Source organism: Canis lupus, chromosome 28 (genome assembly GCF_003254725.2).
Source record: "Canis lupus dingo isolate Sandy chromosome 28, ASM325472v2, whole genome shotgun sequence".
Taxonomy (NCBI): domain Eukaryota; kingdom Metazoa; phylum Chordata; class Mammalia; order Carnivora; family Canidae; genus Canis; species Canis lupus.
In genome coordinates, this window is record NC_064270.1 from 15,384,513 (window position 1) to 15,404,746 (window position 20,234).

Below are 20,234 nucleotides of genomic sequence, written 5' to 3' on the forward strand. Positions count from 1 at the left end.
TTTTCTTGAGCACACCAAACTCACTCCTGCATTGGTGTCTTTGTATGCATTTGACATTCCTGCTGCCTGGAACATTGTTCCCACAGATCTTCTTAATTTAATCTGGTCCCTTCTTAACATTCAGGGCTCAACTCCCGTGTCACCTTCCCAGGGAGGCCTTTCTTTCCTGACTGCCCCATCTAAAACCTGTTATCCTGTTTTATATCCTTATGGAGATTATTACTATTTTAAATTCTAATTTAATGTTAATTTTCAGTCTTCCTCACTTGAACGTGTTTAGGATCTTTTTTCTTTTCTTTTTTTAAAGATTTTATTTATTTATTCATGAGAGACAGGGAGAGAGGCAGAGATATAGGCAGAGGGAGAAGTAGGCTCCCTGTGGGGAGCCCAATGCAGGACTCTATCCTGGGACCCCAGGATCATGCTTTGAGCCAAAGGCAGACGCTCAACCTCTGAGCCACCCCGGCATCCCAGTGTTAGGATCTTTTTGTTGTTGTTCTGTAGTTTCGAACAGTGTGCTCCAGTATGAGTTTGTCTGAAAATTCCATATATTCAATCAGCTCTGGGAATTTTTCAGTTATCTCTTTAAATATCACATCTCCTCCATATTCTTCTTCTTAAGCTTCTTATTCTCATTTTCCATTTCTATGGTATATTTTATTTTTTTTATTTTTATTTTTTTAAGATTTATTTATTTATTTATGATAGAGATAGAGAGAGAGAGACAGAGACTCAGGAGGAGGGAGAAGCAGGCTCCATGCTGGGAGCCCGATGTGGGAATCGATCCAGGGACTCCAGGATCACGCCCTGGGCCAAAGGCAAGCGCTAAACCGCTGAGCCACCCAGGGATCCCTCTTTGGCATATTTTAATTGTTGTTAGCCCTATGCCGGGTTTTTTTCTCAGATCTGTGTCCCAGTTCACCAATTCTCTCTTTAACTTGGTCTGAGCTCTGTGTAGCCAATCTATTGAGTTTCTAATCAATAGTGATTTTTCTATACCCCCTACCCCCACCTCACTGCTTGGTCACTGTTTTCTTCAGCATGTTCTTTTCTCATGTTTTTCATTCTTTCTTTTTGGCTTTAATAATAATAATTTTTTAAACATCCCAGTTTATTTTTTTTTAAGATTTTACTTATTTATTTATTCATGAGAGACACAGAAAGAGAGAGGCAGAGACATAGACAGAGGGAGAAACAGGCTTCATGCCAGGAGCCCAATATGGGACTCGATCCCGGTACTCCAGGATCATGCCCTGAGCCAAAGGCAGATGTACTCAACCACTGAGCCACCCAGGTGACCCAGGCTTTAATAATTTGAAACATGCGGATCCCTGGGTGGCGCAGTGGTTTGGCGCCTGCCTTTGGCCCAGGGCGCGATCCTGGAGACCCAGGATCGAATCCCACATCGGGCTCCCGGTGCATGGAGCCTGCTTCTCCCTCTGCCTGTGTCTCTGCCTCCCTCTCTCTCTCTGTAACTATCATAAATAAATAAAAATTTAAAAAAAAAATAATAATTTGAAACATGCTTTTATATTCTAGTTTATCAGATCATTCTATTAAGTTTTTTCAGAGAGTCTTATCCTGCTATTTGTTGGATTTCCCAAGTCTTGTTTGCGATGGCTTATTTCTGTGTAAGTTTTTCTTTTGTGAATTTTCTATTGTGAGCTCATCTTCAACAGAGCTTTATTTATGGAAATCATGCCCCAATTGAGGGTGGGTCTCTTCAGAGTTTTGTATTTCTTCTGCCAAATGTCACAGCGTTATTGCAAGCCTGAAGCCACTTTTTGTGTTCAATTTATCCTTGGGGATTTTCAGACCATGTAATAGTACAATTCAAATTTCAAATTAACTTATGGAAAGACACGACTGATGGTTACAGATGATGAAAGCAGATGTTTTCTTCCTCTCAATTCAGAGCTTTCTTCCTGTCAGTGTGTGGCCAATAGGCTAATTTATTCCTAGTCCACTCTATCTTTTTGAGGGTCCTCATTTTATATTGGGGCTGTTTTAATTCCCTGTTTTCAGTTGGGTCCAAGAGCAATAAACAGCCCCTTTTTCCAGGGCAACTGAAAAGGACTGACCTCATTTACCATTGTACTTTCTAGTTCCCTTCAACATTTTTGACTCCTAAGGATCTTCCTTACTTTCTTGCTAGCTCAGCTGTGTAATTAAAAGGATATTGCTGTATTGCCACTATTTCTACGAGCTTTGGCAAAGAAGAATTTTTAAAGTTACCAACCTAGCACTCTTGCCACAGAAACAGGATCCCTTCCCCCAGAATCTCTTGCTCATTGTTGTAGCTATAGCATCCAGCACAGTGCTGGAATGCAAGAGGAGCATTAGTACACATTTGTTTTTTGATTTGTGGAATTGGACATTTCGATTAGAAATTGTTTCTTTTCCCTGTAGGGAAACCAGAAGTGGCGCTCCAAAATCATTCACATCCAGCAGCCAAGATAGTGTCCTATGCTTTAACACCTGTGAACAATTTCAGTATTACTTTTTACTTTTAAGCTTTACAACTTTGGTGCTTTCCTATGGACATGAAGCTGCTGTTGCCAGTTACTAGCAGGGTTTTCCAACCTCACAAATTGGTGAATTAAAACCACCCCTGAGGAACCATGTACTGCCCAGTGTCTCTCTTTATGATGGTGCTTAGAAGGTTCTTATGCTGATTGACCTTTACAGTGGCTTAGCTGAGAACAGCAACTATAAGAGATGGAAATTGTTAAGGAAAGTGTTGTTAGTCCCAGTTTATGCTACCACAGAAGAGATGAGATGATTTCTTGCATATGGACAAAAGGTATACTGTCCATCCTTTTCTGTTGTAAAAATATTCTTTCCGGTTCAGTGTTGGCCTTGACTAGTTCTTCTTTGTGCCTGTGCTTTTCATCTGGTGACCTGTGTGCCCTGTACCTCAGAGCTAGGCTGTGGAATCTGGGCTGAAGACACATACCTGTAATGAACAATGATGCTAATGGTCATTGCCACAGTCATTTCTGAGAGGAGAGACCTCAGCATAAGAGCATGTGTTATTCACAGTTTCTTTCTTTCTTTTTTTTTTTTTTAGATTTTATTTATTTATTTTAAAGATTTTATTTATTTATTCATGAGAGAGAGAGAGGCAGAGAGATAGGCAGAGGGAGAAGCAGGCTCCTTATGGGGAGCCCGATGCAGGACTCAATCCCAGGACCCCAGAATCCCAACCTGAGCCAAAGGCACTCAACCACTGAGCCACCCAGGCATCCCAAGGTTGCGTTTTCATATCCTGATTTTCTGAAAAGCAGAATGGTGTTTCATCCCATTGTGGAATGTGGGACCTTCATTCATCTTTCAACATTTATTGAGCACCTGCCCTGAACCAGCTGTGATCTGGAAGGGTGGGGGTGGGGGGACACAATGGGCAAACGGCGAAAACGGTCATGATCTCTCCTCATGGAGCTTTCAGTCTAGTGAAAGATAATAAAGTAAATCATTCAGGTAAAACTACAACTAGAAAGAGAAAAATACATGATTCGGTGAGACCTTACTAGGGATAAGACCTAGGTGTTAGACATGAAGGTCCAGATAGCTTCTTGTGACAAAGGTAAGCTTGAATGGAGATCACCAAGATGGTTAGAAAATTAGCAACCAGGGGAGAGGAATGGGGAAAACATTCTAGGAAAAGGAGATGGTACAAGCAAAGACCTTTAACTAAAAGGAGATGGTCGAAGAAGTAGGTAGGGAAGTTAGGTAAGTGGGGACCAGATGGTGTAGTGAAGTGACGAGATCAGATTTGCATTTTGAAGATAGCTCCTTCCTAGCATGTTTTCATTTGCACAAAACTGCATAGCCCCAAAATTCTAGAAACATAGAACCTATCATAAAGAAACTGTGAGGGCGCCTGGGTGGCTCAGTCAGTAAAGTGTCTTCCTTCAGCTCACATGGTGGTCCCAGAGTCCTGGGATCAGAACCCTGCATTGGTTGGCGGTGTGTGGGGGGGTGGTTGGTGGTGATGATTATGGTGTCTCTGCTCAGCGGGGAGCCTGCTTCCCCCTCTCCTTCTGCCCTTGCGCATGCGTGTGCATTCTCTCTCTCTCTCTCTCTCTCTCTCTCTCTCTCTCTCTCTCTTTCTCTTTCTGTCAAATAAATAAAATCTTTGGGATGCCTGGGTGGTTCAGCGGTTGAGCATCTGCCTTCTGCTCAGGTCCTGGGATCAAGCCCTGCATCAGGCCCCCTGCTCAAGAAGGAACCTACTTCTCCCTCTCCTCTGCCATTCCCTCTGGCTTGTGCTCTCTGGCTTTCTCTATCTCTCTGTCAAATAAATTAAAAGAGAAAAGAAAAGACCACCTTTTAAGAAAAAAAGGGAGGAGTCCTGAGCATGTTGCTCCTCCTCACTGCCAAGTAGAAGATGAAAGATCCTCTTCCCAAAGTCATAGAGCTCCACAAGGCAGAGTCCTTATCTTTTCCTTCAAAGACAAAATGTTGACTTTGGTTTGGAGCTTTCAGTGGGTTTATTTAAGCAGCTGAAGAAGTATAATCTCAACCAAAGAAGCTGAAGCTTCCTAGTAAAAGCTCAAGCCCTAGGGCCAAACAAAAGAGATCAAAGCACTTGGTAGCTGTGTGACCTTAGACAAGTTACTCAGCCTCTCTTCGCCTCAATTCTCTGACACTACCCACTTCACAAGTTGCCTTCAGGTTAAGATTAAGGAATATATGTAAGGCGTTTAGAACAGTGCCTGGCACATAGCAGGTGCTCAGTACACATTAGCGATATCATTCACCCCAGGTTGAATAGCTGGTGTTTGGTTAAGCAAACTGTTATGTACCAAACCCTGTGCCCATACTGGAAATGGAGGTGGTTGGTGAGGAGTCAGAGCTCTTGCCCATAGGGAGAGCACAACTCATTCTTTGGTTCACTCTCTGGAGAGAGGGAGCGGGAAGGATATTTACTGCCCACACTTCAAGACTTAGTCTGAACAATGTAATAGGTGTAAGGTGCTTGAAGATGCTTGGAAACAAGGCAGAGAATAATCATAATCATAAAACGTGCTGAGAATTTTTCATATTTTAACTTTATCCATTGCATTCCATCCGGTCGCTTTTTCTGTTCTTTGTGTGTCTGGAGCAACCCACATTGCCAGTGAACTTCACTCTTCTGAAATAGCTCTAAGTGAATGCAAAGTGCTGTTTAGGCAGTCTTTCTAGCCTGGCAGTAATGGTTCACAGAGTGACATTGATATTAAGAGCTCAGAGAAGTTAAGTCACTTAACCAACATCACATGGTTAATTAATAGACAGTAGTATAGGAGCTGCGCTTTAGACCCAGATCTGCCTGGCTCTCAACCATACCTTCCTCACCATGGATCTTGAGCCACCGGAAGTCTCTGAGAGTCCTCCAGGTAAACCACAATTAGGCCCCCTGTATGTACAGGGAAGGCTGGAAGAGCATTGGGCAGCATTTGCACGCCTCTGTTCTTTGCTAGCTCTTTGAATAAGAGGAGACAAATTTCAGGAGCTCTTGTATTGACTCGAGGCTGCGGTGTGAGGGGGTGGGAGGTGGATAGGCTAATAAAGACTTGGGTTGAAGGAGACATGAGAGAGTGTCTTTAACTCATCTGAAGGCCATTGTGTCCAGGTCCTGGTCCTCTGTAGTCCTACCAAACCCGAGAGAGCCAGGATCAAACCCTATGCTCTTGGATTTTCCTTTCATACCACCAGGCTTCTGGAGGAACTTACCTTGGGACTCCCACCTCACTTACCCTCCTGATCCTCCATTTCTTCCTTGCTAAAGGTTCACGAGAGCCCACTTCTTGTCTTCCTATACTGCCCACTGCTTTCCTTCCTTCTGTGGCAGAGAATGACAGTTCCTATTACCATGACTGTCCCAGGCAACCTTCGAACTCTGTTAGGGGTGGGGAGGGCAGGGGAACGAGAGCAGGGGTTGATATTTACTGGGTAGAAAGCGTTTGAGGAGCACTGGATTAAATGATGCTTCTACAGTTCTGCTCTCCCTAGGAAAGTGGAGGCAAAGCAGGGAAAAAGAGCAGGGTCCTGTTTATAACAGGCTTCCTGTGCCGGGGGATGGAAAAGCCAAGAGAAAAGCTGACACCAGTAGGTCATGAGGATACCGCTTGTTTAGATTTCAAACGCGTTCCATTCCACGCCTCACTTAGGACTAGTTGGCTGTCCTGTGTTCAGAGTCTGGACCTCATCTGGTGAATTTTCCTGAGGCAGAAGTGTCACTGGATTCTTTCATGTGTTGGAGTGTAGGCAGCACAGCCTCTTTTAGAAACTATGTGGACACTTTGAACTGTGCTCTTGCAAGCCAGTGCCAGAAGAATGGCATTTCAGGGCCTGGTAAACTTGGGAGAAACTTTTTGATGTCTTTATGAAAGCAATGTTTTGCTCTGAAGTCAGGGAGGGTGTGTTCTAGCAAAAGAAGTGAGCACAGATCTGCTCTCTCCACATGCCAGGCCTCAGAGGAGCCCTCCGACCAGACAGCCCCCCACTAGGCCTTCCATGTTGCTTATAGTAGACATGGGAAGGCAGAGATGGGAAGACCTCTGTTGGCCGTGTTGTGAAACCCTCACTGTCAGAGCTTTCCAGTGCCTTCCCAGTGTTTCCTTCTTCCTAAACCCCCTCACACAAGGCTGTCAGGCTCTTAAAGACCAGGAACCGCCTGAGCAACTGTGGCAGAGACCTTCCGTGAGCCCAGGAGCAGGTCTCTAGCTGTGCCCTCTCCCTTGTCCTCTCCCTGTGACATCAGGTACCCGAGCTGACTCTGCCCAGCCTTAGCCCTGTAGATGGTTAGTGGAGTGCCTTGTTTATACCCTTGGCCAAGTAGTGTAGTGTAAAGCAAGGCCCAGAGAGGAGGAACTGACCATGTGACTTAAGTTTCCACTGGCAGGCCTCCGCCCGGATGTACACTGTGGGCAGGGTCAGCCTGAGTAGCAGCAAATACAATACTGTGGTTTTAGTTTCTCTGCTGAACAGCCTCCCCCTCTCCCCCTTTTCACTGCAAGCTTCTTGGGGATGGGGACAATGTCTTATTCATCTATCCCACATACCCAACACAGTGCTTGGCACAAAGACAGTGTCCAGTAAACGGATGTGTCACTTGTTTAGAATAAAGAAATGTTGAAAGCCAGGTGGAGCACCCGACTTAACAGTCTCATCATATGTGGTGGGGCCCACAGTACATTTTGGGGCTGAAGTCCAGGTTGGCTGCGGAGATATCTCTTATCTTAAGTGTGAAATGTCAAAAAGCGTCTTCACCCCCATCCCCATCCATCCACCAGGACTGTGAATAGAATTTGGCACACCTCAGGGTGGTTACTCAGCAGTGCCCTTTCTGGAACTGTCCTGACAAGGCACAGTGTGAATCCTAGGTCCAGTCAAGATCATTAAGAGATCATTTGATAATCAGAAAATTATCTAGCAAATTGAAATTGGATGAGGTCACCTGAGGAGGTCACCCTTTTTCTTAAAGACTAAAGAATTTTAGTGGCAAGTTATCTTGGCCCTCTTCGGAGTCACACTGTAATTAACCTTGAACAGAGTGTGTTTTGAAGGACGGAGTGACTGACTAGATGCTAATCCTAGGATATGTACTGCAGTAATTGTTCCGGGAACTTTCACAAAAAGCCAATTTTATTTAAAACATACTGCTAATTACATGAGAACCATTGTCTTTTTACTGGCTGAGTGTAACACCGGAACATGAAGTGTTTCTGCTTGGACATAAAGAAAATGAGGCATCCATTTCCTGTCTGAGGAAAACTTTGCTCTTTATCAGTCAACTTTGTGTGCCGAAACCTCTTCCCCCTTTAATAAACCTTTGTTTTTTCTTCAGTCTGTTGTTGTGGTGGGTTCTTTCTAATTTTTTTTCCCTCATGGAATGAACAGACCATCTTGGTGGAGGGTGGCCAGATAAATGGGAAGAGAGGGATGGGAAGAAAAGTGGCATTTAAAAGCTATAATTTGGGGCAGCCCGGGTAGCTCAGCGGTTTGGCGCCGCCTTTGGCTGGGCTGTGGTCCTGGAGACCCGGGATCAAGTCCCATGTCGGACTCCCCGCATGGAGCCTGCTTCTCCCTCTGCCTGTGTCTCTGCCTCTCTCTCTCTCTCTCTGTCTCTCATGAATAAATAAATAAAATCTTAAGAGAAAAAATAAAATAAAAGCTATAATTTGGGAGCACCTGGGTGGCTCAGTGCTTGAGCATCTGCCTTTAGCTCAGGTCGTGATCCTGGGGTCCTGGGATCGAGTCCTACATTGGGCTCCCCACAGGGAGTCTGCTTTTCCCTCTGCCTATGTCTCTGCCTCTCTCTATGTGTCTCTCATAAGTAAGTAAGTAAGTAAGTAAGTAAATAAATAAATAAATAAAAATATTTTTAAAAATACATAAAAGCTATAATTTCATATGCTTAAATGTTTTTTGATGATTATTATTTTATTTTTTTAGGATAAGGAAACCTGTGTGGGCACCAACAATCAAAGCTACATTTGTGACACAGGACATTGCTGTGGACAGTCTCAGTGCTGCAACTACTACTATGAACTCTGGTGTAAGTCCTTGCCCGCCCCTCCCGGGGTCTCTGGTACCCCAAGGTCCTCCTGGTTACCATCTCTGCTCATTGGGAAGTGGTGGACTGGGCACATTTTCTCATTCTCCCAGAGGACAGTGTTGTGAGTGGAATCTGTTGCTGGGTTCCAGAAGAAATTCCTCTGTAGAGGCGAAGTGCTCTGGTGCTCTTCAGAAACCATTGGCTAAAGACTAAGGAATATGGTCTGTGCCTTCTGAAGAGGCCGTGGTTACCTGGTCTGCTGAGGAAGCTCCTGCCTGAGCTTCTCTGCAACATCCCCTCCAGTGTGTGCTGAGCAGTGACAACAACTCACATCCTTCTGTGGGCTAGCCCAGACACCCAGGCTTTGCCATCTCCATAAAGAGAGATTGTAGCAGCCAAGCTGCTGTGAATGCCAGGCTATAGGCTCTGTGGATAGCTGTAATGCTATTTCATTGTAAGAACCTTAAAGACTTTCCAGAATTCCCTATACAGCATCAAGGAGCTGCCTCTGTTTCTGGTTCCTTAAAGGGATCACCTTCTCCCTAGTTCCCTGCTCCCAGAGCCCTCTTGGAGCAAGGAAGTCTAGGAGCCCTCTTGGAGCGAGGAAGTCCAGAGGTTTAGCTCCCTCTGTTTCCTTCCCACTTCTCAAGCTGAAATGTCTGTAGGCTTGCTTCTCCAGTGTATCTCCGCTGTTACGCTCAGCTAACTGCTATGGAAACAGTCCTCATCTCACCACTGGTTTGGTTGAGCCCATTGGCTTTGTACCTTCAGACTTGCACAAGGGTGGTGACATCGGGCACAATCGCTAGGGAGCCAGCCAGGTTCAAGGAGTTCACTAATGTGCTTGGTATTTCAGTCTTCTTGAAGCTAGGATGAGACACTGCAGGATGCTGGACAGAGAATGGGAAGAAGACAGGAGAGTCCTTAGGGCAGAGGTGAGCAGCACTGCGCTGGTTCTCACAAGCGTCTGTAGAGAGAGAAATGGTAGCTCATTTCCCCAGATAGTTCTAAGCCCTCATCACTCCCTCCATTTGGAAACAAACTGGGCTCGTTTGTCAAAGCGTGCCTTTTCTGCCACCGTCACCCTGTCCTTTCTCCCCTTCTTCTCTCTGATCTCCCCACTCCCCCCACATTGGTGATGTGGTCAGAAGGCAGTGAGGAGGGCTGTTGTTTGGTATGGAAAGTAAATTAGACTCTTGGCTCGGCAGTGTCTCCCTCTGCATGTAAAGGTATCTTGTAGCCATTGGGAGTGGTTCCTCCAAATAGGACCTCTCCTCACCCTTATCCTTCCCTTTTGAGAACTGAGGACTGGCTTATCTGCCTTTCTGAGGAATCCCAGGGATAGTCCAGTGCACGGTCCCTTCACCAGAAGAGGACAAAACTTGGGACATCCGCACCAGTCCTCTGAGAATATAAGCAACAGCGAAGGATGATCCAGGATTGTTGCTATTTTAGAAGGGGTGGGGCCGAGGGACTTACTAGAGGACACAAAGTGCCAAGCAGGTGAACAGACTGTTTAAATGTTTTAAAATGAAGATAACCACAGGGCTCCAATTCTCCCTCCCACCTCTTGTTAAAACAAAAGTCGAAGCTTGGCTGCCAAAAAGCCACAGAGCTGCAGTTTGTTTCTCCGGGGCCCGGCCCAGGCGGCATCAGTTGCGGATGACCTCGTCTCAGATTGACAGAGCCTCCTGGGCTTTTGGCGGAGCAGTCTCAGTAGCCACCAGAATTGGGTCACTGTCGCCCGGCTGAGGGGGTGGGGCAGTGGGGACAGGGAGACCCAGGTGGTAGAGAGGCGGCCTGGGAAGCGGCACTTCACCCCAAGGGCTTAAAGAAAGCCATGGGAGAAGCTTTTTTTTTTTTTTTTTTTTTTTTAAGATTTTATTTATTTGTTCATGAGAGTCACAGAGAGAGAGGCAGAAACATAGGCAGAGGGAGAAGCAGGCTCCCTGCGGGGAGCCCGATGTGGGACTGGATCCCAGGACCCTGGGATCACGACCTGAGCCAAAGGCAGACGCTCAACCACTGAGCCACCCAGGCGCCCCTGAGTGGCTAATTCTCTCTCCAGTTATGGTCAGTGGGGGGAAAGGAGGAGGCCAGAGACAAGAGTCTGGATGGGGATGAAAGACTCACCATCCTATGAGTTGGCCCATGCTTTCCAAGTTCTGGAGGGATGGAGATTATAAAAGCAAAACTGTCCTCCTTGGTGCCTGGAAATGGCTTCTCTGTTAAGAGAGGCCCATTGAGTGTTCCACCCCCCTCAGAATTCTTTGGTTTTCCTCCTCATCAGGGTCCTCTGCCTGATGTGTGGCTAGGAGGGAAGATGAGTGTTGGGATGAGCCCCTTCGGTTCATATCAAAACTGCATTTTTGGTCGCTTTGAACCCTATTCCCTCTACTCACCTCTAAACTTTGCCTGACATGTGAAAATAATGGGCTTTGGGTTACTCTTTTTGTCTCTTTCCTTCGGAAGGAAAAAAAGTCTCAGCCAGGAAATCCTTGGCAGAGTTTCTGTCAGACAGAGAACATCTTTTTTTTTTTTTTAAGATTTTATTTATTTATTCATGAGAGAGAGAGAGAGAGAGAACGGCAGAGACACAGGCAGAGGGAGAAGCAGGCTCCATGCAGGGAGCCTGACATGGGACTCGATCCTGGGTATCCAGGGTCATACCCTGGGCTGAAGGCGGCGCCAAACCGCTGGGCCATTGGGGCTGCCCAGACAGAGAACCTCTTTAACCACAGTTGCCTACAGAGAAGGCCTCAGGGAAAAAAAGCAAAAAACGCCATTTCTACGAACCCTTTCACCTCAATGGAGGTGAAGACTGATACACACGCGCGCGCACACACACACACACACACACTACATACCTCACTTACACAAACTCCCTTTCTCCATGTCTTTGCAGTTATAACTGAAACCAGTGGTCGTCACTGGGCCTGCGTCAGGTGGGAAACAAAGGTCCTGTTTTACCACTGAGGCTGTCAGAACTGGTCATCATCATTACTATTATCCCACGCATTTTTATGGCACTTGTACTTTAACTCATTATTCAATCATTTATTCATTCAGTAAAACCCTTATTCTAGTGGTTCCCCAAATTTGGCAAGCTTCCGAATTTCCTGGAGGGCTTATTAAAATACAGATATCTGAGTCCTACTCCCAGTTTTTGTTGTTGTTTTTTAATTCAATAGGTCTGAGGTGGACCTGAGAATTTGCAGTTCTAAGAAACTGCTACTTGAGGCTGTGACCTCTTCTGTGTTAGAAACTGTAGAGAAGCAGAGTCCTTGCCATCAACAGGGTCTCTCCTAGCAGAGAGAGGAGATAAGACAGGAGGTCCACTAGTAAGAGACAAAGTAGAGAGTGGAATGTATGTGCCAGGACTGCTGTGGATTTTCAGAAGGACAGTTTGCGTTGGCTAGGCAGGATTCAGGCAGACTACATGGAAGAGGTGGCATTTGCGGTGGACCCTAGAAGGCAGATAGGATTTAACACTTCTTCAAAGGGTAGAATGATTTCTCAGGCAGAGGAACACCAGAGGCCAGGGATGGGAAAGAACAGAGAATGCATGACGTCATTGACCTTTCCCCTGAGGCCGTGAGGCTTGTCTGGGAAGGAATGGGAGATGAGCGTGCTAATGTGCACAAAATTCTACTACATGTGAGGCACTAAGGTCTTTACTCACATTGTTGCCTTTCACCCCAAGAACAAACCTGCTAGGTTCTCATGTCACCCCTATGTTCTCATGTGTCGGGACCAGGGGTTTGAAGTAAGTGCTCAGCTGGATGCAGCTGACTGGAAGGGTCAGTGGTCCTCACTCCAGAACTCCAGAGTTCTGGAGCAACCCCCTCCAGAACTCTGGTGTGTCGGACTAGAGGGGTGATGGGCCCAGGTCATGGAGGGTCTCAAATATGCATGTTTCATCCACCTGAGGATGCCCTTCACGGAACAGGTAGAGCAAAGAAAAAAGCCAAGATTGAGAGAGGCCACCAACATGCTCAGGGCCAAAGATCCTGAACTGACATCTCCCGATTCTCATCCCAGGACTGTTGCCACTCACCAGCCTCCAAAGTCCAGGGAGAGGCCAGAGCTGGGAATTTCTGCTCCTGAGATAATTTGAGGGACCTTCACTTGGGCATCGGTTTTCTCTTGTCTGGGCTTTAGTTGGAGAAAGGGAGTGTTTCTGGGCAGTGGAATTTCCCCTGAGGTGATATGAAACAGACTGTTAACAAATTCATTTAAGACTGCGCAGCTTGTTTTTACCTGCTTTTTCTTTTTAGTTTATGTTAAGATGTATGATCGTTGTTGAGCTGCTCGTGACAAAAGCCCGTGCCATCTGCCACCCTTAGCACAGTGGAGAGTGGAAAGCTGGGGCCTTCTTCCAAACCCTCGATTGGACCCCTGCTCCTAGAGGTGCTGGCTTCTGGACAAAAACAGGTTGATCAGTGGCACTTGGGCTGGTTTTCCAATGAGTTCAGCTAAGCACAGAATCTAGGAGCAGACTTTGGACTTTTCTTCACCCTTGCTTTTTTATGGAGTATTTGGGGGGGCAGGATTAAAGGAGAAATGGAAAGAAAATCCTTCCCATCTGTGGTCACTTTTGTAATGACAACCATAAATAACAACTAGAGAACTTATATACCAGGCATGGTTCTGAATATTAACTCATTTCACAATGACTGGTAAGGTGGAAACCATTATTTTCCTCATTTTACAGATGAGGGAAGTAAAAACAAAATGACCAAGATCACAAAGCTAAGAAGTGGTTTTATGAGCTGTGACTTGAACCCAGGCCACTGTCTCTTTTCTTTTTGGAACTGCAGTCATGCTTCTAGGAAACTTTTCCAGTCTTTCAGATGAACTTGTAAGCCTTCTGAGGTCGTCTTTTCCCCATATCAGGCCTTTTCCACAGTGGCAGTGGTAGGAGCTCCTGCTGAGAGCTAAAAGGGACCGGGAAGGTCACCCACCATCCTGTGGGGTAGAATTTACAGTGTGCTTTGGCTTCCTAATGAGGAATTTCCTGCCCAGTTGGGGAGTGGTGTTTTCCCAAGTTTATAGTGAACTCAGGGCACATGACTCAGTTCCTACATTGGACTGTGATTGTTTTCCAAAACATGTTTTCTATTTTGCTTAGCATGACAAATGCTCCCCACCATGAGATCACAGCTTTCAAAATTGTCATTGAGAAGTGTAATCTCTGGGTAGGTGTGTGTTTGGGGAGGAGGACAAGCTTTTGTGTGTCTGTTTCATTAGGTTTTTCTTTTAAAATTTAGTTCCTTGTTTGTGAAATCTAGTGAAAAGATCAAAAGTTTGTACAACTCCATAGAGACTAGTCTGGATATTCTCCCTTTTAAACTTGGTGGGACATTGCTTCACTAAAGTGGCTCCCAAATGAGTCCATTTTGTGAGGGCAGACTAAAGAATGCCTTCTGCCTTCCCACATTAACTCCATCAAGGAGGACCAGCTCATTAAGGGTCTTTTCTGGGCCTGTGCTAAACTCTATCTTGCCACTAGACCCATTCTACTTCCAAGTTAGCTTTCTCTCAGTTTTGATCCACACAAATAATCTTTTGTCATACTGTATTAGAAATGAAGAAATTAGGGGCACCTGGCTGGCCCAAGCGGAAGAGCATGTGACTCTTGATCGCAGGGTTGTGAGTTTGAGCCTCACCTTGGGTGTAGAGATTAAATAATGTGAATAAATAAATGAAAACAACAACAACAACAAAAAGGAATTAGAACTCAGTTTGATACTTAATAACATCAACAGTGTAAATATAACATCATATAACTGGTACATAGTAGGGAGACTTTTTCTTCCCATGGTACTACGTTAAAAGAAGTAGGGTAGTAGAGTTTCAATGAACACATGAGTTGTCTGGTGTTCTCTTAGATATGACTAAGGCAGTTTTGCCAAGGACATGTATTACAGTTGTCTCATTTTTTCCCTAGTCTCCTTTTGCCCTAATTTTTCCTTAAAAAAAATAAATAAATAAAATAAATAAAAAATTTAAAAAGCTCTCTTTTTCTATTATACTTCCAGTTCAGTGGATCTCAGACTTTTTTCTGGATCAAGGATTCCCTTAAGAATCTGATGAATGCTTAAATCTTTTTCTCTAGAAAAGCCTATAAAGATACTGCATCAATCAAGATAGGCTATAAGTCTCCAACCAAGTGGCCTTAAACAGGTTTACTTCTCACACTACATGTCCATCATGGGTTGGAGGGGAGTTTGGTTTCCACTTCATCATCCTGAAGCCAGACTATCCCTGATGTCACTATCTGAAATGTTGCCAACCGTCATGGCAGAAGGAGGACTAAAGGAAGGAAAGTCTTATAGAAATAAGAGATGTCCTGGCCTCTAATGGACAGAAATTACTTCTAAACCATATTCACTAGTTCGAACCAGTCCCAAAGCCTTGCCCAGTCATAAGGGGGCCACGAAGTTCAAGCCTACCCAAATGCCCAGAAGGGGAAAACCAGAAATATGTGGCCAACATATGAAAATCAGTATCTGAGATTTTTCTTATTAAAAGCATGTGTTAAAAAAAATAGTCTTGCCTGGCTGGCTAAGTTGATAGAGCAATGCGACTCTCCATGATGGGATTGTGAGTTTGAGCCCCACATTGAGGGTGGAGTTTACTTAAAAACAAAAAGAAAAATAAACAACAACAAAACATTAAAAAATAAAATCATGTTATAAAATGAGAAATATTGCCCCTAGATCATTTATATGGCAACATAAAGGTTAAATGTTGGTTTACCTTTAGGTAAGAAACTACTGAAAAAATGACTTGGGAGGTAAACTAGTCAAGTTAGATGCAATTATCTCATGGGAGAATGTACTTTTATTTATTTATTTATTTATTTTTTAAGATTTCATTCATTTATTCATAGACGCAGAGAGAGAGGCAGAGACACAGGCAGAGGGAGAAGCAGGCTCCATGCAGGGAGCCCGATATGGGACTCGATCCCGGGTCTCCAGGATCACACCCCAGGCTGCAGGGGGCGCCAAACTGCTGCGTCACTGGGGCTGCCCCGGAGAATGTACTTTTAGAATTAGAACACAGTACTAAAGTATAAAGGATTGTGAGATAATGATGCTGGGCAAGTGAGAGAAATGCAGGTAATATGGAAGAGTGATTAGCCCAGAAACTCTTACGTCTAGAGCCGGACCCTTGAGCAGAAGGCACTGTGCTTGTTTGTGCTGCCTCCCTCTCTCTACTGCAGCCCCCCCCCCCCCCCCCCCAAGGAGGCTGGCGCTGAGGATGTTATAGGACAACATCAGGGAGCCACTTGGCTCCCAATGCTCTTTTCTGGCCTTACCCCCACTTCTCAGGGCTCCTGTGACAGTATTTATCTAGTCTTGAGTCAACCAGCAGCAGGGATTGAGAAATATAAGTGAACTTAAGCAAATGTCAGCTTTGAATCTTGGAAAGGACCACAAGGGAGACTTCTGACTTCAACTTATGTATATGTTTTCTGGTTACATCTTACTATTTTTTTTCAAGGTTTTATTTTTAGATAACCTCTATACCTTACATGGGTCTCAAACCCACAACGCTGAGATCTAGGGTCACACGCTCTACTGACTGAGCTGGCCAGCTACAAGGGTTTTATTGCCTGCTGATGGGATAAAGGGTAGAAATCCGCCGCCTGTTGTCCTCTGCCCATTCTCTTTTTGTCAGGCCTCAGCAGAAAGTTCCCCTGAACACTGACAAGTTCCACTGAACACCTAACATGCTGAAAAAACTGCTTTCAGCATGTTAGGTGTCATATGGTGGTGCTGCCAGCCTGCCAGGGCCAGGCGGCCTTACTGCCCTCCCTTCTTACTCTGTGAGGGTGGTTTTGTGGGGTGATTCAGTGAGAACACCTTTAGGGGACAAAAAGCCGTTGCCTGAGACCACACCCTAAAGATCAGTGCGATCTTTTCGAATATTGTATTCTGGTACAAATAGAAAAGTCAGAGGTGTATTCATATACATGTTTACTTGGGGGAAAGTTTGTTTTGGTTTTGTTTGGTTTTAAATAAGCTTTACACCCAATGTGGGGCTTAAAGTCAACGCCAAAGTTAAGAGTCAGGTACTCTACCGACTGAGCCAGCCAGGAGGCCCTGGGGCTTTTTTTTTTGGGGGGGGGATGATCTTAACTCATTCTGACAAGAGATACATGTGGGAATACTTAAATACTTAAATTCTAAACACAAAAGTATAATTACAAAGCAGGTGATACAAAATACATGTACCCTTGGTAATGGAAAAAAAATTGAAGTTATTCAGAAATAGCAAATGAACGATCATCTAGTCTCAATAACAATTTTTTTAGATTTTATTTACTTGGGGGGCGGGGAGAGAGCGAGCACGTGAGCACAAGCTGGGGGAGGGGCAGAGGCAAAGGGTAAGTGGACCCTGTGCTGAGCAGGGAGCTTGCCATGGGCTCCATCCCAGGAACCTGGGATCATGACCTGAGCTGAAGGTAGATGCTCAACCAGCTGAGCTAGGTGTGTCCCAATAACAAATCACCTTAAAATTATTCCTCAGATAAATATTTTTACTCAGAAAAAAAAATATTCTTTTTATTTCAAAGAAGTACATGTTCGTCTTAGAAAGCTTGGAAATGCAGATAAGCAAAAAACAAGAGATCTAGTACCAGAAATAACCTCATGATGAACTTCCTAACCATCCTTCTAGAGATTCCTATATACTTTTTTTTTTTAAAGATTTTATTTATTTATTCATGAGAGACACAGAGAGAGAGAGGCAGAGACACAGGCAGAGGGAGAATTAGGCTCCTCGCAGGGAGCCTGACACAGGACTTGATCCTGGGACCAGGATCATGCGCTGAGCCAAAGGCAGACGCTCAACCAACTGAGCCACCCAGGCATCCCTATATACTTTCTTTTTGAAGGAAAAAAATTAGGATCAGATTTTATACTGTTCTGTAATTTGCTTTTTTCATTTATTTTTTTATTTTTAAGATTTATTTATTTATTCAGAGAGAGAGGCAGAGACACAGGCAGAGGGAGGGGCAGGCTCCACGCAGGGAGCCCGACGTGGGACTCGATCCCGGGTCTCCAGGATCACACCCCGGGCTGTAGGGGGCACTAAACTGCTGCACCACCGGGGCTGCCTTGCTTTTTTCATTTAATATTAGAAACATATTTTTTTTAAAGATTTTATTTATTTATTAATGAGAGACACAGAGAGAGAGAGAGATTGGCAGAGACACAGGCAGAGGGAGAAGCAGGCTCCATGCAGGGAGCCCCATGTGGGATTCAATCCCAGGACTCCAGGATCACGCCCTGAGCCAAAGGCAGGCGCTAAACCACTGAGCTGCCCAGGGATCCCCTAGAAACACCTTTATATGTCAGAAGTAGTAATCTGTGAATATTTTTAAATGATTCATGTTATTTCATTGTATGAATACATTCTCAGAGAAATTTAAAAACCTCTCCAGAAATTAATTTTTTTTTTTAGTAATCTCTACTCCCAATGTGGGGCTCGAACTCACAACCCCCAAAACAAGAGTTGTATGCTACAATGACTGAGCCAGCCAGATGCCCCCATCCTCTTAAGTTCTTTAAATAAAAGCTAGAAAAAAAAGTAAAATTAGTCACAGGTATTTTAAGTTTACTTTGTTTCCAGTTTTATAATGTGAAGGCAAAAATTGAAATTTCTCATAATCCCACCACTTAAAGGTATGTCACTCCTTTTGTGTTTTTCCTTCTAGTCTCTTTCCTCCCATATGTATATATGTATTTTTTTAAAAGCAAAATTGCTCATTGATTATAAAAAGCTTTTTAAAAAAGGGTTTCTGCTTACAATTGAAGATTGGAGAGGGGGTGTCTTATATGGGGGTTTGTCAGGATTCTCTGAATATGATCCAAGAACACTGTGGGAAACGAGAAGAAGGAATCCTTCTGAAGAAGGAGGACTGTAGGCCTTCTCCCCTGTCCCCTTATACCTATCCCTCTCTGGAGCAAGGAGGAAGGAGGGGAGGCTGCTGATGGCCTTGAGTCTAATGTAATCACAGGCCAAAGGGAGGTGGGAGTGTTATTTGCAACTGTAGGAGATGGAATTATACCAGATTATATCAAGAGCAGGGGAAGTCATTTATGCTCTCTAGGGAAGAGATGGACCTGAGGCAATTAGAATTTTTCCCCCTGTAACTTTAGTGACTCTTGTATTACACCAGTGTATCTGGTAGAGAAAAGTCCATGATCTTTTTGGTGATATCAAGAGAACCCTAAGAATTCCTTTATCGGGTGGCCCGTCTGCGGGGCCTCCCAGTTGCCAACCTGCTGGGATTTTGAGGGGCTCTTTGCTTTTGGTGAGCAGCCTGGTATAGCAGCAGGAAGTGAGGCTGGGAACCAGTCTTAATGTCTTGAGCAGAGCTTGGGGGTTGAGAGTGGGAGACAGATGAGAAGAAAGCCAGAAGCACTTTCTCTGAGATCCCTTAAGAGAGGACGAATACATAGTCCTTAAAAGGTCAGCATATGTAATGTCCACCAAACCCAAAACACAGGACCAGTGGTGCTGGAGAGTTGCCTTCTGCCCCCTCCCACCCCATCTTTCATTCTGGCACAAACATTTATAGAAATTGAACACAGATTCCAAATGGAAATTCACCAGGTGAGGCAGGCAGTGTCAGCTTCGACCAGGTGGGCGCCGGCCAGGGACTTCCCTGCTGGGAAAGCTGTTCCTCTGGCTGGTGTTCACCATGCATGTGTGCCTCTCTGCCTTGCCTCCCTGCCCCCAGGGTTCTGGCTGGTGTGGACCATCATCATCATCCTGAGCTGCTGCTGTGTGTGCCACCACCGCCGAGCCAAGCATCGCCTTCAGGCCCAGCAGCGGCAGCATGAGATCAACCTGATTGCCTACCGAGAAGCCCACAATTACTCAGCGCTGCCATTTTATTTCAGTACGTACACCAAAAGCCCCCAAACTCCACCCTTCTGAACCCAGGATACAAACTGTGGGCCCCTGTGGGCCCCCTTGCCCAGCACAGTGCAGAGTCTCTCTCGCAGGTATGGGAATAGGGGGGTGCTCACCATTAGCACAGAGGAGCAGGTGCTGTGCCCTGAAGCCACTGGGTCATTCCAAATCCACATGGGCCTATTTTCTTAAGGCAGGTAGTCAGATAGTCAGATGGTGTATGATGCAAGTGAATCAAGACTTAGATTTCTGTGGCCTGAAATCCTCCCATTTTGCTTAGTGCCCTGTGATATCCCTGAGGCTGCCATGAAAGGGGCAGGTGTGTGTGCGGGGTGACATTGGGATGTCCTGAGAACCAAGAAACTGCCTGACTCACCGAAGGACACTCACCTAACTTCTCTGGGGGTTCCTTGCAAGTGACCCTCTAAGAGTCCAGGGAGGCCCAGCTTGTCCAAAGCCATTCTACAGTGTGTTCTACAGAACAGAGTGGTCATGGGTATGGAATTCCACATCTAGAAGTGTCAAGTGTTTAGCACAGTACTTGGCATATAGTAAGTGCTCAGTAAATGCTAGCAGTTATTGTTTTAACCAAACCATCTGTGCCTTGAGATACTCAGCACATTCAAAAGATAACTTACCTGGCATGTCGGTAATAAGCCTTGTTTGGCAGGCCCCTCACCCTTCGCTGGTAACCCACCTGCTCCCAATCTGAGTCAAGATGAGGTTCGGTTTGTCTTTCCAGACCACCTCCGTCCAC

At 45.2% G+C, this 20,234-nt stretch overlaps 1 protein-coding gene and 1 long non-coding RNA gene across 4 annotated transcripts in view; one reads left to right on the top strand and one right to left on the bottom strand.

Annotated features, from left to right (window-relative positions):
* Positions 1-20,234, top strand: part of WBP1L (WW domain binding protein 1 like) — a 66,434-nt gene that overhangs the window by 41,931 nt on the left and 4,269 nt on the right. For all 3 annotated transcript variants that reach the window (XM_025467057.3, XM_035707880.2, XM_025467058.3), the window contains exons 2-3: positions 8,443-8,545; positions 19,302-19,463. In XM_025467057.3, the coding sequence (XP_025322842.1) occupies positions 8,443-8,545; positions 19,302-19,463 (265 nt within the window). The remainder of the gene's footprint in view (positions 1-8,442; positions 8,546-19,301; positions 19,464-20,234) is intronic.
* LOC112672258 (uncharacterized) lies at positions 1,474-19,948 on the bottom strand. The gene is made up of 4 exons (XR_003144141.3): positions 19,868-19,948; positions 9,311-9,512; positions 5,742-5,827; positions 1,474-2,956 (listed from the first exon to the last, which is right to left on the bottom strand). It is a non-coding gene; the product is annotated as an uncharacterized LOC112672258 (long non-coding RNA).